The sequence below is a fragment of the Theropithecus gelada genome, chromosome 13 (assembly GCF_003255815.1).
Source record: "Theropithecus gelada isolate Dixy chromosome 13, Tgel_1.0, whole genome shotgun sequence".
Taxonomy (NCBI): Eukaryota; Metazoa; Chordata; class Mammalia; order Primates; family Cercopithecidae; genus Theropithecus; species Theropithecus gelada.
Window position 1 is genome coordinate 58,317,745 of NC_037681.1, and position 14,457 is coordinate 58,332,201.

At 39.0% G+C, this 14,457-nt stretch overlaps 1 protein-coding gene across 4 annotated transcripts in view; it reads left to right on the plus strand.

The window, feature by feature from the left end:
• The first annotated feature begins 1,560 nt into the window (after positions 1 to 1,560).
• RMDN2 (regulator of microtubule dynamics 2) overlaps positions 1,561 to 14,457 on the plus strand; it is a 127,720-nt gene continuing 114,823 nt past the window's right edge. For 2 of the 4 annotated variants that reach the window (XM_025405885.1, XM_025405882.1), the window contains exons 1-2: positions 1,561 to 1,661; positions 5,494 to 5,961. In XM_025405885.1, the coding sequence (XP_025261670.1) occupies positions 5,510 to 5,961 (452 nt within the window). In that variant the 5' untranslated portion in view covers positions 1,561 to 1,661; positions 5,494 to 5,509. Of the gene's footprint in view, positions 1,662 to 1,766; positions 1,943 to 4,967; positions 5,143 to 5,493; positions 5,962 to 14,457 lie in introns of those variants that run through there. The other 2 variants (XM_025405884.1, XM_025405883.1) reach the window with 2 other exon arrangements.

Here is a 14,457-nt window from a genome sequence, read left to right on the forward strand (position 1 = left end):
AGGTTTTTTTTGTTGTTTTTTGAGACAGAGTCTCATTCTGTCCCAGGCTGTTGAGCAGTGGCCCGATCTCAGCTCACTGCAACTTCTGCCTCTGAGGTTCAAGCGATTCTCATGCCTTAACCTCCCGAGCCGCTGGGACTACAGAAGTGTGCCACCACACCCGGCTAATTTTTCTATTTTTAGTAAAGATGGTGTTTCATCACATTGGCCAGACCAGTCACGAACTCCTGGCCTCAAGTGATCCATCCGCCTCGGCCTCTCAAAGTGCTGGGATTACAGTCGTGAGCCACTGCGCCAGGCTACAAATTACTTTTAATAAAATGACCATGGCCAGGCTTACTTATTCTTCAATGCGGCTTGCTTGAAGCTCAAGAAAGCATTTTAAAGAGCCTATAGAATCCCTGAATCCCTATCCGTAAGCAGTAGCATATGGATTGCAAAAGAAGCCTTCTGGATTCTTCATAGCTTTATGGGTGTTGTCTGTTGTTGCTGTTTTAAGAAAGAGTGTACCCATTTTTAATTCTGCTCAATATATTGGTGGGAAGTTTAGAGATTGTTATGCAAACCTAGGCTTAAGGCAGTAATACTTAAGGTGAGGACAGTACAGAAGGGGTGTATGTACTGCTTTTTTTTGGAGGGGGGGACGCTCTATCACCCAGGCTGGAGTGCAGTGGCACGATCTCGCCTCACTGCAACCTCCGCCTCCGGGTTCAAGATTCTCCTGCCTCAGTCTCCCGAGTAGCTGCGATTACAGGCGTCCACCATCACGCCCGGCTAATTTTTTGTATTTTTAGTAGAGATAGGGGTTTCGCCATGTTGGCCATGCTGGTCTCGAACTCCTGACCTCAGGTGATCCGCCTGCCTCAGCCTCCCAAAGTGCTGGGATTACAGGTGTGACCCACTGCGCCCGGCCCAGTTTTTAAGGGTGTATTTAGTAGAGTGAGTTTCATTATACAAACCACAAAAAGCTGGGTAAAACCTTAAATGTCAGGCATCTGAAAAAATAGGGGATTTCATCTAAAGGCAACTCTGGCGGGGAGAAGGAAGAGGCTGGCAAAATTCTCATTAAAAGAAAATGTGAGTTAAAGCTATGAACACGGGGCTGCGGATATCAGTAATTAGTGCAAGGCGTCTGCCTTTGACTCAGTCGTGCGGAGTAAAGTGCAAGGTTGTGCCTAGAAACGGCACAGAAAAAGGGTTATCTAGGGGAGAGGGAGTGGATTTGGGAGCCGGAACGAAGCGAGCTGGGGGTGGGCGTGCGCAGTGGCAGCTACGCGAAAGGGAACCCGCTGGGGCTAGCGCGGAGGCCCAGAGTCCAGGCGGCGGAAAAGGGCCCGACTGGCTTCGAAGGGAGGCGACGGCCGAGACACACTGTCCGGCGCGAGCCAAGCGCCCAGCGGTGTGCAATTTTATTCTGCAAAAGGTGCACCCAGCGCCGGTTCCGGTAGAGTTGAACCCACCGCGAGAGGGGGCAGGAGCGGCGGGCCGAGCGGCCGCGGGCTCCTCCCCCGGCGCCTCCGCTATCTGGGTCAGGACGCAACGGCCGCAGCGCGGGACCTTAGGACCCGCGGACTCCGGGACTACTGTCCGCCCGCCACTGCCCGCCAGCAGGTGCTAGTCTCCGCTCTCCGACCGCTGAAAGTTCGGAGCACTGAACACAGGTGCGTGCGCAGTCTGGGAGGGGGCGGCTCAGCCGGTGGGGGCCGGACCGGGCCGGGGACTTACGGAGGGAAGCGGAAGTACTTGCGGTGGGGACGACTGCACTTCCGGGTCGGTGTGTCCCTGCCGAAGCTTGAGTCTGCCAGGGAGGGCTGCTCTGCGTTCCCGGGCCCGGAGCTGCGGACCGTAGTGGCTACCCGGGTGTATCCCTCGCTGACCCTGCGCCACGGAAGCCCTAGCCCCGGAGGTCGCCGGTGTTTCCTCGCACGCTGCCCCTTGTGGGGTGCGTGGGGAACAGGCAGTTTGGTGCCTCGGCCCGGCTGGTCCCTGCAAACCCCAAAGAATTTCACCAGAGACACTTGCTGGGCTGTCGCTTCGGCATCTTGGATCTTAACCTTTCAGCCTTGCGCAAGCATTTTGTTTTTGTGTGGGGTTTCTTTGCTCTCAGACTTGGTCTGTGCCTGTTTCACGCAAAAACGAAGGCCAGATTATCAGTGCTGCCAACATTGGGGAATAAGCCAAACACCTGGGAGCCCTGAATTTAAAATAAATTATAAAATACAAAAAAAACCATGAAAACCTGAAGTGAACAATAGAATTCACTTTGAAAGTACCAGGTTTTCCGGGACACTGTAGGAAATCTGATCACTAGTTCAAGTCTCAGTGCAATTCTCTTAGGAAACTTAAACCTTGGGCTTTTTTGTAATGTATCTTTATCCTTGCAAAATTTTTCATAACTTCCCCGAGTTTATTAGTTATGCATTTTATAAGGGTCTGCTGATGAAGTAAATGAATATATATGCTAGATTTATGGTGAAAGCATTATAATTAATTTAGTAAATCATAATTTCTACTTCTAAAAATTAAAACTAGAACATGGAAATGAAATGTTTCTTCAGACATTTCTTCGGAAAACATTTCATACTCTAGAGTCAACATTTTGATGCCATTTTAGAATACTTGATTCTCATCTCTGTTAACCTTTAATTAATTTTACACATTAAGTGCGATAATCTATATTAAAATGTCATTTTCCATTGTTATTTACTAGCACCTTACAAATTGCAATGTAACATAATACTTTGCATCTGATTATTAAAATATTAGAGTTCTAAAATCCGTTTGGTAAAGTTTTTAATTACTATATTTTCATACTACAAGTGCATACTATTAACATAGAAGTATGAAAGCTAACAAGGCTGGAGGTGGTGGTCCATGCTGCTTATCCCAGCACTTTGAGAGGTGCAGGCAGGATTGCTTGGGCCCAGGAGTTCGAGACCAGTCTAGCAACAAAGGGAGACTCACTCTCTACAAATAATGTAAAAATTAGCCGGGCGTGGTTGCCCATGCTTGTGGTCCTAGCTACTAGGGAGGCTGAGGCAGGAGGATTACTTGAGCCCAAGCGGTCAAGGCTACAGTGAGCAGTGATTGTACCACTGCACTCCAGCCTAGGTGACAGAGTGAGACTCTCAAAAAAAAAAAAAAAAAAAAGCTATGTAAATGACTTCATACAACCTTTGAAATTATTCTGAAGGCAAGCAAGTATTCTGATGTATTTTGTACATTATTTTTAATGTGTCATTTTTCAAATTATCTGTGTGGAAGCACATTTGTTTTATACTCTTATAAAACTCAAACATAGCTTGAACTATTAGTCTTTAATTGTGTTTGTTTAAAACATATCCGCTCCATTGATTCTATTTTTTTCTAGTTAATTTTCGTGGTTCTGAAATAATATTTCAGCTCTGAGCATCTTTACTCAGTCAACACTCTCCTTCCCACCTCCTTGTTGATGCTTTCCAAATCTCCCACATGTTGTGGGTGCATCCAAGAGTTAAGAACAGGGTGTCAAGAGTTAAGAAAGGTGACAGTTTTCACTTCCTAATTGGATGATCACTGGGTAAGTGACTTGACACCTGTGTGCCTCAGTTCACTTATCTGCAAAATAAGAATAGGTCCTGCATGGAAGACATGATTTGGAATTGGTGCAGTTCCTAAAGAAAGGGCCAACCAAAATATGACTGCTGAAACCTGGTCCTGTCTCAAGAATAAGTTCTCCTTCCTAGATAGATTTTTACTTCTGCTTATTTGCTTATTAAATGAAAATATTTTCAAACTAGGCTATATTAATGTAAAAGTCCAAGATATGGGCAAAAGAAAGCAAACACGATAGGAAAATTCCCTTTAATAGACCTCTATATCAGCGAATGGACATCCTGCCTTAATAATTTTATTGACAAAAATAAAGATGATTAAACTTGATGTGTGATTATTAGCTGGAATGCAATTGTAATTAATAGGCATAGAGTGATTTTTCTTATCTTTTTGCAATAAGCTTTCAAGATAATTTAGTTTCATGATATAATTTTTTTGTAGGAATACATTTACACATCTAGCAATAATTAGCTACAATTTCAGCTGAAGTTACAAATTGATTGGAATCTGCTGCTGGCCTGTCTCCTGGATGAGCTGGGAGTGGGCAGATGGTTAGACTTACAGTTTCCAGTTTTACCAATTAGGTGAAAAAAAATTTTTCAAGTTAATTCCAGGCAAATTTCTGTGAGGTAAAGCAGGCCAGATTAAGTACCAAGGCTTTCTCTGGAATCTTTGGTTTAAAATAAGGGATTCTTAAATCTCTTGGATATAATGTTTACTAACACCTGAGGTAATTTCTGGAAGATTATTTTAAAGTCAATCCTTCTCATTGACACTTAGGCCTGTAATGAAGTGTAGAGCATCCAAACAGGATACTTTCTGTGTTCCAGGCATATAATCCAGTAAAATAGGAATCCAAAGACATTCTTTTAAGCAGGTTTTTCGGAAATAGATTATGGCTGCTTGTTCTCTCAGACCCTCTTCCATAGGGCATTTGCGAGCCCAGAAATCCTAACCATTAGACCACCAAGGAAGCATTTGAAACATTACATTTAGTTGGCCATTTAAAGTGTAAGAAACAATGCTTGATAGAATATGTGGAATCATAGGATATATAGCAGAGGATGGTGAATTTCGGGTATATAACCTAATTCAGAATTTTCATCTTACTGATATTTCTTCCCCAGTTCTCACTCCCAGCTATTTACTTTGCTTCCTATCTCACTTAGAACAGTGAAGCCATCAAAGAGAGCTTGCATAACCTCCCAGCACTGCATCTACCCACCTACCTAAATCTCTGCTCACATAATCTGCCTTTTATGACTATGAATGAATGGTTTATGTTCCCATCAAAGGTCAACTCCTGTACTTGTACAATAGAGTCCACCTCCTTTGCCTTCTCAAGTTGATTGCTATGCAGTTTTCTGTATGTCTACTTCATCAATTTTTCTTTTCTTTTTATGGGGTCTTTTCTGTTGGCAAACAAAAACTGTTATTTCTTGATCTTTTGGCACCATTTGCCCACTTAATAATGGCATAATTTCTCTTCTATTTGTTTTCTATTTGCCCATCTGTTCTTTTTTCTCCTTCTGCCTTCTTTTGGACCAAGCGAGTATCTTTAGTGTTCTATTTTTATCTCTATTATTGGCTTATTATGTATCACCTTGGATTTTTTTTTTTTACTTTTTAGTGGTTGTTTTAGTGGTTTGCTTTTTAGTGGTTTTGCATCTTTAACTTAATATGATAATTCTTCATTGTAATCTAAGATTCTTACAACAGTATACTTCCATTTGTCCTTTCCCATCCTTTGGGCAATTGTCCTACTTTTTATAAGCCCTGTGGTAGGCATAGAGTGATTTTTGTGATATAAACTTGGCTTTTGTTGATTGAAAAAGCACCTATATTTTTGTCTTGGACAAATACATAAACAGTCATTTACATTTATGTTTTTAATTTTAGAAACAAAAACCAAGAAATGCCTCATTCCACAAACAAAGAGCTGATATTTGGCATCATGGTGGGCACTGCTGGAATCAGCTTGCTGCTCTTGTGGTACCACAAGGTCCGTAAACCAGAGAAAGCAATGAAGTTACCTAAATTTCTTTCTCTGGATAATACATTTAATTCAATAACTTTGCAAGATGAAATACATAATGACCAAGGAACAACAGTGATCTTTCAAGAAAGGCAACTTCAGATACTGGAGAAGTTAAACGAATTACTGACAAATATGGAAGAACTCAAAGAGGAAATCAGATTTCTTAAAGAAACTGTTCCAAAGCTGGAGGAATATATACAAGATGAACTTGGAGGGAAAATAACTGTTCATAAGGTAAGCCCTCAGCACAGAGCAAGAAAAAGAAGACTCCCTACAATTCAAAGTTCAGCAACAAGTAATAGTTCAGAGGAAGCAGAAAGTGAAGGAGGGTAAGTTTCTTTAAGATATTTCTCATGTTGAATTGATTATTATCATTATTACTATTATTTAGGTATTTTCATTATGGATTCCAGTCATGTATTCTGCTGCTCACATAAAGTGAAAAGGAGTGATATTTTGACTTAGATTATAATTAAAGTCATATTCAGTAGTCAGTATTTAAGCTAGTGTAGACCATACTGACCAAAGGAATATAAATAACTTGTAGCAGGTGGTATTATGTGAATATTGAGGAAGGCAGTAATTATTTGCCAAAGTGTATAACCTATTGTTTTACTGTGGCCACTGTGTGACTCCTTATGTGAGAATTCTCTAGCCACTCCTATTCAAAAGAACTTTCTGCAGTGATGGAAATGGTCCAAGTCTGTGCTGCCCAATATGGTAGCCACTAGCCCCCTGTGGCCACAAAGCACTTGAAATGTGGCTAATGCAACTGAGGAACTGAAGTTTTCTTTTATTTCATTGAAGTTGTAATTGTATTTAATTGTAATTAATTTAAATTTAAATAGCCATTTGGGCTACTGGCTACTGAATTGTAATGCAGGTCAAGAAAGACTTGAGAATATATAGGTGATTCTGTCTTGTTTTTGCATGGGTTAATCCATTGAATTCTAACACCAGAAACATCAACAAATATTCTTTTAGGGAAAAGGAAGTAACGTGTGAATAAAGAAATTGTGCCTGACTAGTGTTTTTGAGGAATAAAATAGGCAGGTAAAAAAAGGAGCCCTAGTGAATATGATACAGCCTGAAATTCTTGAGGGCAGTGACCTTGTGTTTTCATTGTTGTAGTCCTAACACATTATTTCTGTGCCTAGCACAGAGTAGATGCCAGTAAAGATTTCCTGAATGAATGAATGATCTGTTAAATTACCATGGAATTGGGAGAAGGGATCTGGAAGGAGGAAACAAAGGATCTAGAGGGAGGTGCTAGGGATAAAAGCATAATTTCATAGATTAAAAAATGTAAATAGTTGATCAGGTCTTTGACATCAGTGCTAGGACTGGAATTGTTTAGCCTCTTTGTAAGTGAACTAGAACAATGACTCTCAATAGTTTTCAAATAGGGCAGAGCCACAAATGATAGCTCTAGGAAGATCTAAAAAATTTGTGTTCTTGAACAGCAACAAAAAGTTGTTGACTGGTTTTAAAATAGGGAAGGGAACTATTCAGAAGGAATCTAAAATAATCTTAAATCATTTGAAACTGTAACTCAGAAAAGAGACCTAGTACTTATTTATTATGGATGTAGAAAACAGCAGGTTAGTACTCTAATAATAACAAAAATCCCAACATAGCATTGAGCATCATTGAGAGTTATCAAAGACAAACCAGATGGTTATCCTACCTGTATGTAATCTGTGGTATTTCCTCATCATGTGTCCTGTGTGCAGTTTTGGCAATTGCATCTTAGAAAAGACCTAATGGAACTAGGGACTAACCAGAGGAGATCCGCTAGACTGAGAGGAAAAATCCAGTTATGCTAAAGGAGTGTAGACCAAAAGGGTGAATGGCCTTCGATCTAAAAAGACACGGGTTAAGTTGAGCATAGGCTTATTCAAGAAGTTCTAAAATTCTAGAAAAAGAGGCAAACTTTGATAAGTTTAGGATTCATTTAGGACAAGTATAAAGAAGATAATTATGGGACTTAATTTCAAGTAATGGTGTAGGCACAGATTTTTTATGTGGGTTCAAGAAGGATTTGTGAAATTTATGAATGACAGTAATATACAGCTAGTTGAAAAAACTAGACATGTCAAAACTTTAAGACTGATGTCAGGAGAGACATTCCCTCCTCTTGCTTGATCCTAGGTGCCTTTGTTAGCAATAAAACACTAGAGTAGATGCAGTACATCCCCAGTGCCTTGGACTATATTACAGAAAATGGCACTCAGTAAAGAAGGGGAGAAGCTTTTTCCTGTTTAGCTCTCCTTTAGAAAAGTAAACAAAACAAGCAGACAAACAGTTTGGATTCTTTTGAGAAAGGAATAAGATAAAAAAAATTTAGATGTGAAATTTTTCTAAATAAGCATGTAGAAACTAACTTTAAATAAATAAAATATTTTTTTAAAACAAGGTTTTTGTAAAGTATATTTGTGTAAATTTTAGATTGCCTGTCTTTTTATAATCTCCTGTGGGACTGAAGACTGGCCATGGGGAGATAGAGTCATACCCTCTTTCCCACTTTTAAGGTGGGATGTGCTCTTCCTACACAAGTGTCCTTGACAGCAAAAATTAAAACATTAAGTGACAGTTACATGTTCCATATGTAACATTTCTCTTTTACAATAGGTACCTGAAGATTTTTACTTCTTTTCAAAAAATGGATATCAGCCACAATTTTCTGATACTATTTGTTTCACATAAGAAAGGAAAGATATCTAATTCTGTCCTTAGTTGTTGACAAAAACTTGAGTGGAGGACTCATGAAATTTGGGTAGATCAGTTGAACATATTTTCTGTAACCGTTAGAATCTCTTGTGTGCTGTCTCTTAGTACACAAGTATTATTATGGACCTATGCATTTATGCCTTTTCTGGGGCTCAGCTGATTTTCTGCTAGGTATGGTGGTGAACAATGCTCAGATTCTCATAAGGTGGCCCTCAGAGGGGTCTGTTAAGTTTGTGTCTGTGTCCTTTTTAGCACTAGTGTTAACATTTTGGAAAGCATCTTTGCTTCTTGGTAATCACATGTTTTTACTTATTTTTTTTTTTTTAATTTTTTTGTCACTCCAAGACAGAATCAGCTACTGCTGTGGCAGCATCAGTTTCTTTCGATGAGAATAGTATTCGACCCCAAAAGCTGGGTATATGGGGGAGTACTATTTTTAGGGAGGATGGTATCAGAGGCTAGTTGGGTCCCTTTGAGGACATGGTAAAAAATATACTCTTAAGGTCTCTAGTTCACGTTGATGTTTTCATTTAAATTTGAGTGATTTCTGAAAACTTTTCAGTTCATTTTATTTTTTAAGCTTCCTACCTCTCTTTGTCATATTTGACTTATGTTGCTTTATCACTCTATGGGTCTAAAACTATTATTTGAATTACAATATTATATGAAGCTTTAGAAACTTTTAAAAAGTTAACTTTTTTCCAGTTGAAAGTAACAAATTCATTATTCTTTCAGTTCACTGTGAGCTTTAGGAAGAATAGATGAGTTTCAAAATTAGACTCAGGGTTGTATAGTGACCATATGGGTCTTTTTTCTTTTTTTCTTGCCCTACGTATTTTCATTTAGTGTCAGGTTCATATGATACCCTCATATAGTATCAACAGAAACAGTACTGATTATTCGAAAAGAAAACAAAACCCCACAAATCCACTCCCAGAATACCATAGTAGCAGGCATAGTATGTATTACCTTAGATAATATTACTTCATAAATAATAGAGAATGATGATGAAAGTAAGGCCACAGACACACGTTTTTGAGGTTTTATTTGAAACTCTTAACTTTCACTTTCATGAGCCAAAAATATAGAGTGTTTTTGTTCATTTGTGTTTTTACTCTTAGCATTATTTGCTCCTGTCAAGTCAGTTTTAATGTGGAACTTCAGTTGTTAAAAGCATGGAGATAAACAGAGATTCAGAAGCTCATTGTGTGGTGATTTATATGCCTTGCTATTATGGTTGTCTAAATTTGCAAAACAAAGTTATTTTCTACTTCTGATCTTTTAAAAAATGAAACATCACATATGTAATTGAAGTACCCACTCTCCTTTCTCTCAGGGAAATTATCATCTTGAAGTTGGTGTGCATTCTTCCTTTGAAAGTGGTAATGTTTCTCCTGCATATGTGCTTTTATATAAACAAGACATAAATGGTTTTTTTCCTTAAAATTTACATACATGTCATTATATGGCACACACGTTTTGTAACATGCTTTGCAATAAATTTTTTTGTTTTTTATATCGATATGTATATGCATAAAACTATTTCATTCTTTTTAACTGCTATGCTGCATTCCTTTGAGTGAATATACCTTAGTTTATTTCCCTGTTGATGGATGTTTAGGTCATCATGTTTTTGCTCCTTTTTTATTAAGTTCTGGGATACACGTGCAGAACGTGCAGGTTTGTTACATAGGTAGACATGTGCCATGTTGGTTTGCTGCACCCATCAACCCGTCATCTATGTTAGGTATTTGTCCTAAATGCTGCTACCCCTCCCCATACTCCCCACCTGCTAACAGGCCCTGGTGTGTGATGTTCCCCTCCCTGTGTCCATGTGTTCTCATTGTTCAACTCCCACTTAGGAGTGAGAACATGCGGTGTTTGGTTTTCTGTTCCTGTGTTAGTTTGCTGAGAATGATGGTTTCCAGCTTCATCCGTGTCCCTGCAAAGGACATGAACTCATTCTTTTTTATGGCTGCATAGTTTTCTGTAGTGTATATATGCCACATTTTCTTTATTCAGTCTATCATTGATGGGCATTTCGGTTGGTTCCAAGTCTTTGCTATTGTGAATAGTGCTGCAATAAACATATGTGTGCATGTGTCTTTATAGTAAAATGCTTTATAATCCTTTGGGTATATACCCAGTAATGGGATTGCTGGGTCAAATGGTATTTCTAGTTCTAGATTCTTCAGGACTTGCCACACTGTCTTCCAAAATGGTTAAACTAATTTATACTCCCACCAACAGTGTAAAAGTGTTTCTATTTCTCCACATCTGTTGTTTCCTGACATTTTAATGATCACCATTCTAACTGGTGTGAGATGATATCTCATTGTGGTTTTGATTTGCACTTCTCTGATGAACAGTGATGATGAGCTTTTTTTCATATATTTGTTGGCCACATCAATGTCTTCTTTTGAAAAGTGTCTGTTTATATCCTTTGCCCACTTTTTGATGGGGTTGTTTGCTTTTTTCTTGTAAATTTGTTTAAGTTCCTTGTAGATACTTAGTATCAGCCCTTTGTCAGACAGATAGATTGCAAAAATTTTCTCCCATTCTGTAGGGTGCCTGTTCACTCTGATGATACTTTCTTTTGCTGTGCAGGAGCTCTTTAGTTTAATAAGATCCCATTTGTCAATTTTGGCTTTTGTTGCAATTGCTTTTGATGTTTTAGTCATGAAGTCTTTGCCCATGCCTATGTCCTGAATGGTATTGCCTAGGTTTTCTTCTAGGGTTTTTATGGTTTTTAGGTCTTACACTTAAGTCTTTAATCCAATCCATCTTGAGTTAATTTTTGTATAAGGTGTAAGGAAGGGGTCCAGTTTCAGTTTTTTGCATATGGATGGCCAGCCAGTTTTCCCAACACCGTTTATTAAATAGGGAATCTTTTCCCCATTGCTGTTTTTGTTAGGTCTGTCAAAGATCAGATGGTTGTGGATATGTGCTGTTACTTCTCAAGCCTCTGTTCTATTCCATTGGTCTATATATCTGTTTTGGTACCAGTACCGTGGTGTTTTGGTTACTGTAGTATAGTTTGAAGTCAGGTAGCGTGAGGCCTTCAGCTCTTTTTGCTTAGGATCATCTTGGCTATACAGGCTCCTTTTTGGTTCTATGTGAAATTTAAAGTAGTTTTTTTGTAATTCTGTGAAGAAAGTCAATGGTAGCTTGATGGGAATAGCATTGAATCTGTAAATTACTCTGAGGAGTGTGGCCATTTTCACGATATTGATTCTTCCTATCCATGAACATGGAATGTTTTTCCATTTGTTTGTGTCCTCTCTTATTTCTTTGAACAGTAGTTTGTAATTCTTGAAGAGGTCCTTCACATCCCTTGTAAGTTGGATTCCTAGGTATTTTATTCCATTTGTAGTAACTATGAATTGGAGTTTGCTTGTTATTTGACTCTCTATTGTTGGTTTATAGGAATGCTTGGGATTTTTGCACAATGATTTTGTATGCTGAGACTTTGCTGAAGTTGCTTATCAGCTTAAGGAGATTTGGGGCTGAGACAATGAGGTTTTCTAAATATACAATCATGTCATCTGCAAACAGATATAATTTGACTTCCTCTCTTCATATTTGAATAACTTTATTTCTTTCTCTTTCCTGATTCCTCTGGCCAGAACTTCCAGTGCTATGTTGAATAGGAGTGGTGAGAGAGGGCATCCTTGTCTTGTGCCAGTTTTCAAAGCTTGTAGCTTTTGCCCATTCAGTATGATACTGGCTGTGGTTTTGTCATAAATAGCTTTTATTATTTTCAGATATGTTCCATCAATACCTAGTTTATTGAGTGTTTTTAGCATGAGGGGGTGTTGAATTTTATTGAAGGCCTTTTCTGTCTCTATTGAGATAATCGTGTGGTTTTTGTTGTTGGTTCTGTTTATGTGATGGATTCTGTTTATGTGATGATTTGTGTAGGTTGAACAGCCTTGCATCCCAGGGATGAAGGCAACTTGATCATGGTGGATAAGCTTTTTGATGTGCTTCTGGATTCAGTTTGCCAGTATTTTATTGAGGATTTTTGCATCGATCTTCCTCAGGGATATTGGCCTGAAATTTTCTTTTTTTCTTGTTGTGTCTCTGCCAGGTTTTGGTATCAGGATGATGCTGGCCTCATAAAATGAGTTAGGGAGGAGTCCCTCTTTTTCTGTTGTTTGGAATAGTTTCAGAAGGAATGGTACCAGCTCCACCTTGTGCCTCTGGTAGAATTCAGCTGTGAATCTATCTGAACCTGGGCTTTTTATGGTTGGTAGGCTATTAATTACTGCCTCAATTTCAGAACTTGTTATTGGTCTATTCAGGGATTTGACTTCTTCCTGGTTTAGTCTTGGGAGGGTGTGTGTCCAGGAATTTATCCATTTCTTGTGGATTTTCTAGTTTATTTGCATAGAGGTGTTTATAGTATTCTCTGATGGTAGTTTGTATTTCTGTGGAATCAGTGGTGATCTCCCCTTTATCACTTTTTATGGTGTCTATTTGATTCTTCTCTTTTTTCTTCTTTATTAATCTGGCTAGTGGTCTATCTATTTCTTAATCTTTTCAAAACACCAGCTCCTGGATTCACTGATTTTTTGAAGATTTTTTTGATCTCTATCTCATTCAGTTCTGCTCTAATCTTAGTTATTTCTTATCTTCTGCTGGGTTTTGAGTTTGTTTGCTCTTGCTGCTCTAGTTCTTTTAATTGTGATGTTAGGGTGTCAATTTTAGATCTTTCCTGCTTTCTCCTGTGAGCCTTTAGTGCTATAAATTTCACTCTAAACACGGCTTTAGTTGTGTCCCAGAGATTCTGGTACGTTGCATTTTTGTTCTCATTGGTTTCAAAGAACTTATTTATTTCTGCCTTAATTTTGTTATTTACCAGTAGTCATTCAGGAGCACGTTTTTCCATTTCCATGTAGTTGTGTAGTTTTGAGTGAATTTCTTAACCTTGAGTTCTAATTTGATTGCACTGTGGTCTGAGAGACTGTTTGGTATGGTTTCCATTCTTTTGCATTTGCTGAGGAGTCTTTTACTTCCAATTATGTGGTTGATTTTAGAATAAGTGCTATATGGCGCTGAGTAGAATGTATATTCTGTTGATTTGGGGTGGAGAGTTCTGTAGATGTCTATTAGGTCCACTTGGTTCAGAGCTGAGTTCAAGTCCTGAATATCCTTGTTAATTTTCTGTCTCATTGATCTGTCTAATATTGACAGTGGGGTGTTAAATTCTGCCACTGTTATTGTGTGGGAGTCTAAGTCTCTTTGTATGTCTCTAAGAAATTGCTTTATGAGGCCGGGCGCGGTGGCTCAAGCCTGTAATCCCAGCACTTTGGGAGGCCGAGACGGGCGGATCACGAGGTCAGGAGATCGAGACCATCCTGGCTAACACAGTGAAACCCCGTCTCTACTAAAAAGTACAAAAAACTAGCCGGGCGAGGTGGCGAGCGCCTGTAGTCCCAGCTACTCAGGAGGCTGAGCCAGGAGAATGGCGTAAACCCGGGAGGCGGAGCTTGCAGTGAGCAGAGATCCGGCCACCGCACTCCAGCCTGGGTGACAGAGCGAGACTCCGTCTAAAAAAAAAAAAAAAAAAGAAAAAAAAAAAAGAAAAGAAATTGCTTTATGAATCTTGGTGCTTTTGTATTGGGTGCATATATATTTAGGATAGTGAGCTCTTCTTGTTGAATTGATCCTTTGACCATTATGTAGTGCCCTTCTTTGTCTTTTTTGATGTATGTTGGTTTAAAGTCTGTTTTATCAGAGACTGGTACTGTAAACCCTGCTTTATTTGCTTTCTATTTGCTTTGTAAATCTTCCATCCCTTTATTTTGAGCCTATGAGTGTCTTTGCATGTGAGATGGGTCTCCTGAATACAGCACACCAATGGGTCTTGACTCTTTATCCAGTTTCCAGTCTGTGTCTTTTGATTGGGGCATTTAGCCCATTTACATTTAAGGTTAATATTGTTATGTGTGAATTTGATCCTGTCCTTATGATGCTAGCTGGCATCGTAAGTTGATGCCCATTAGTTGATGCAGTTTCTTCATAGTGTGGATGGTCTTTACATTTTAGTGTGTTTTGCCATTTCTGGTACTGGTTTTTCCTTTCCATATTTA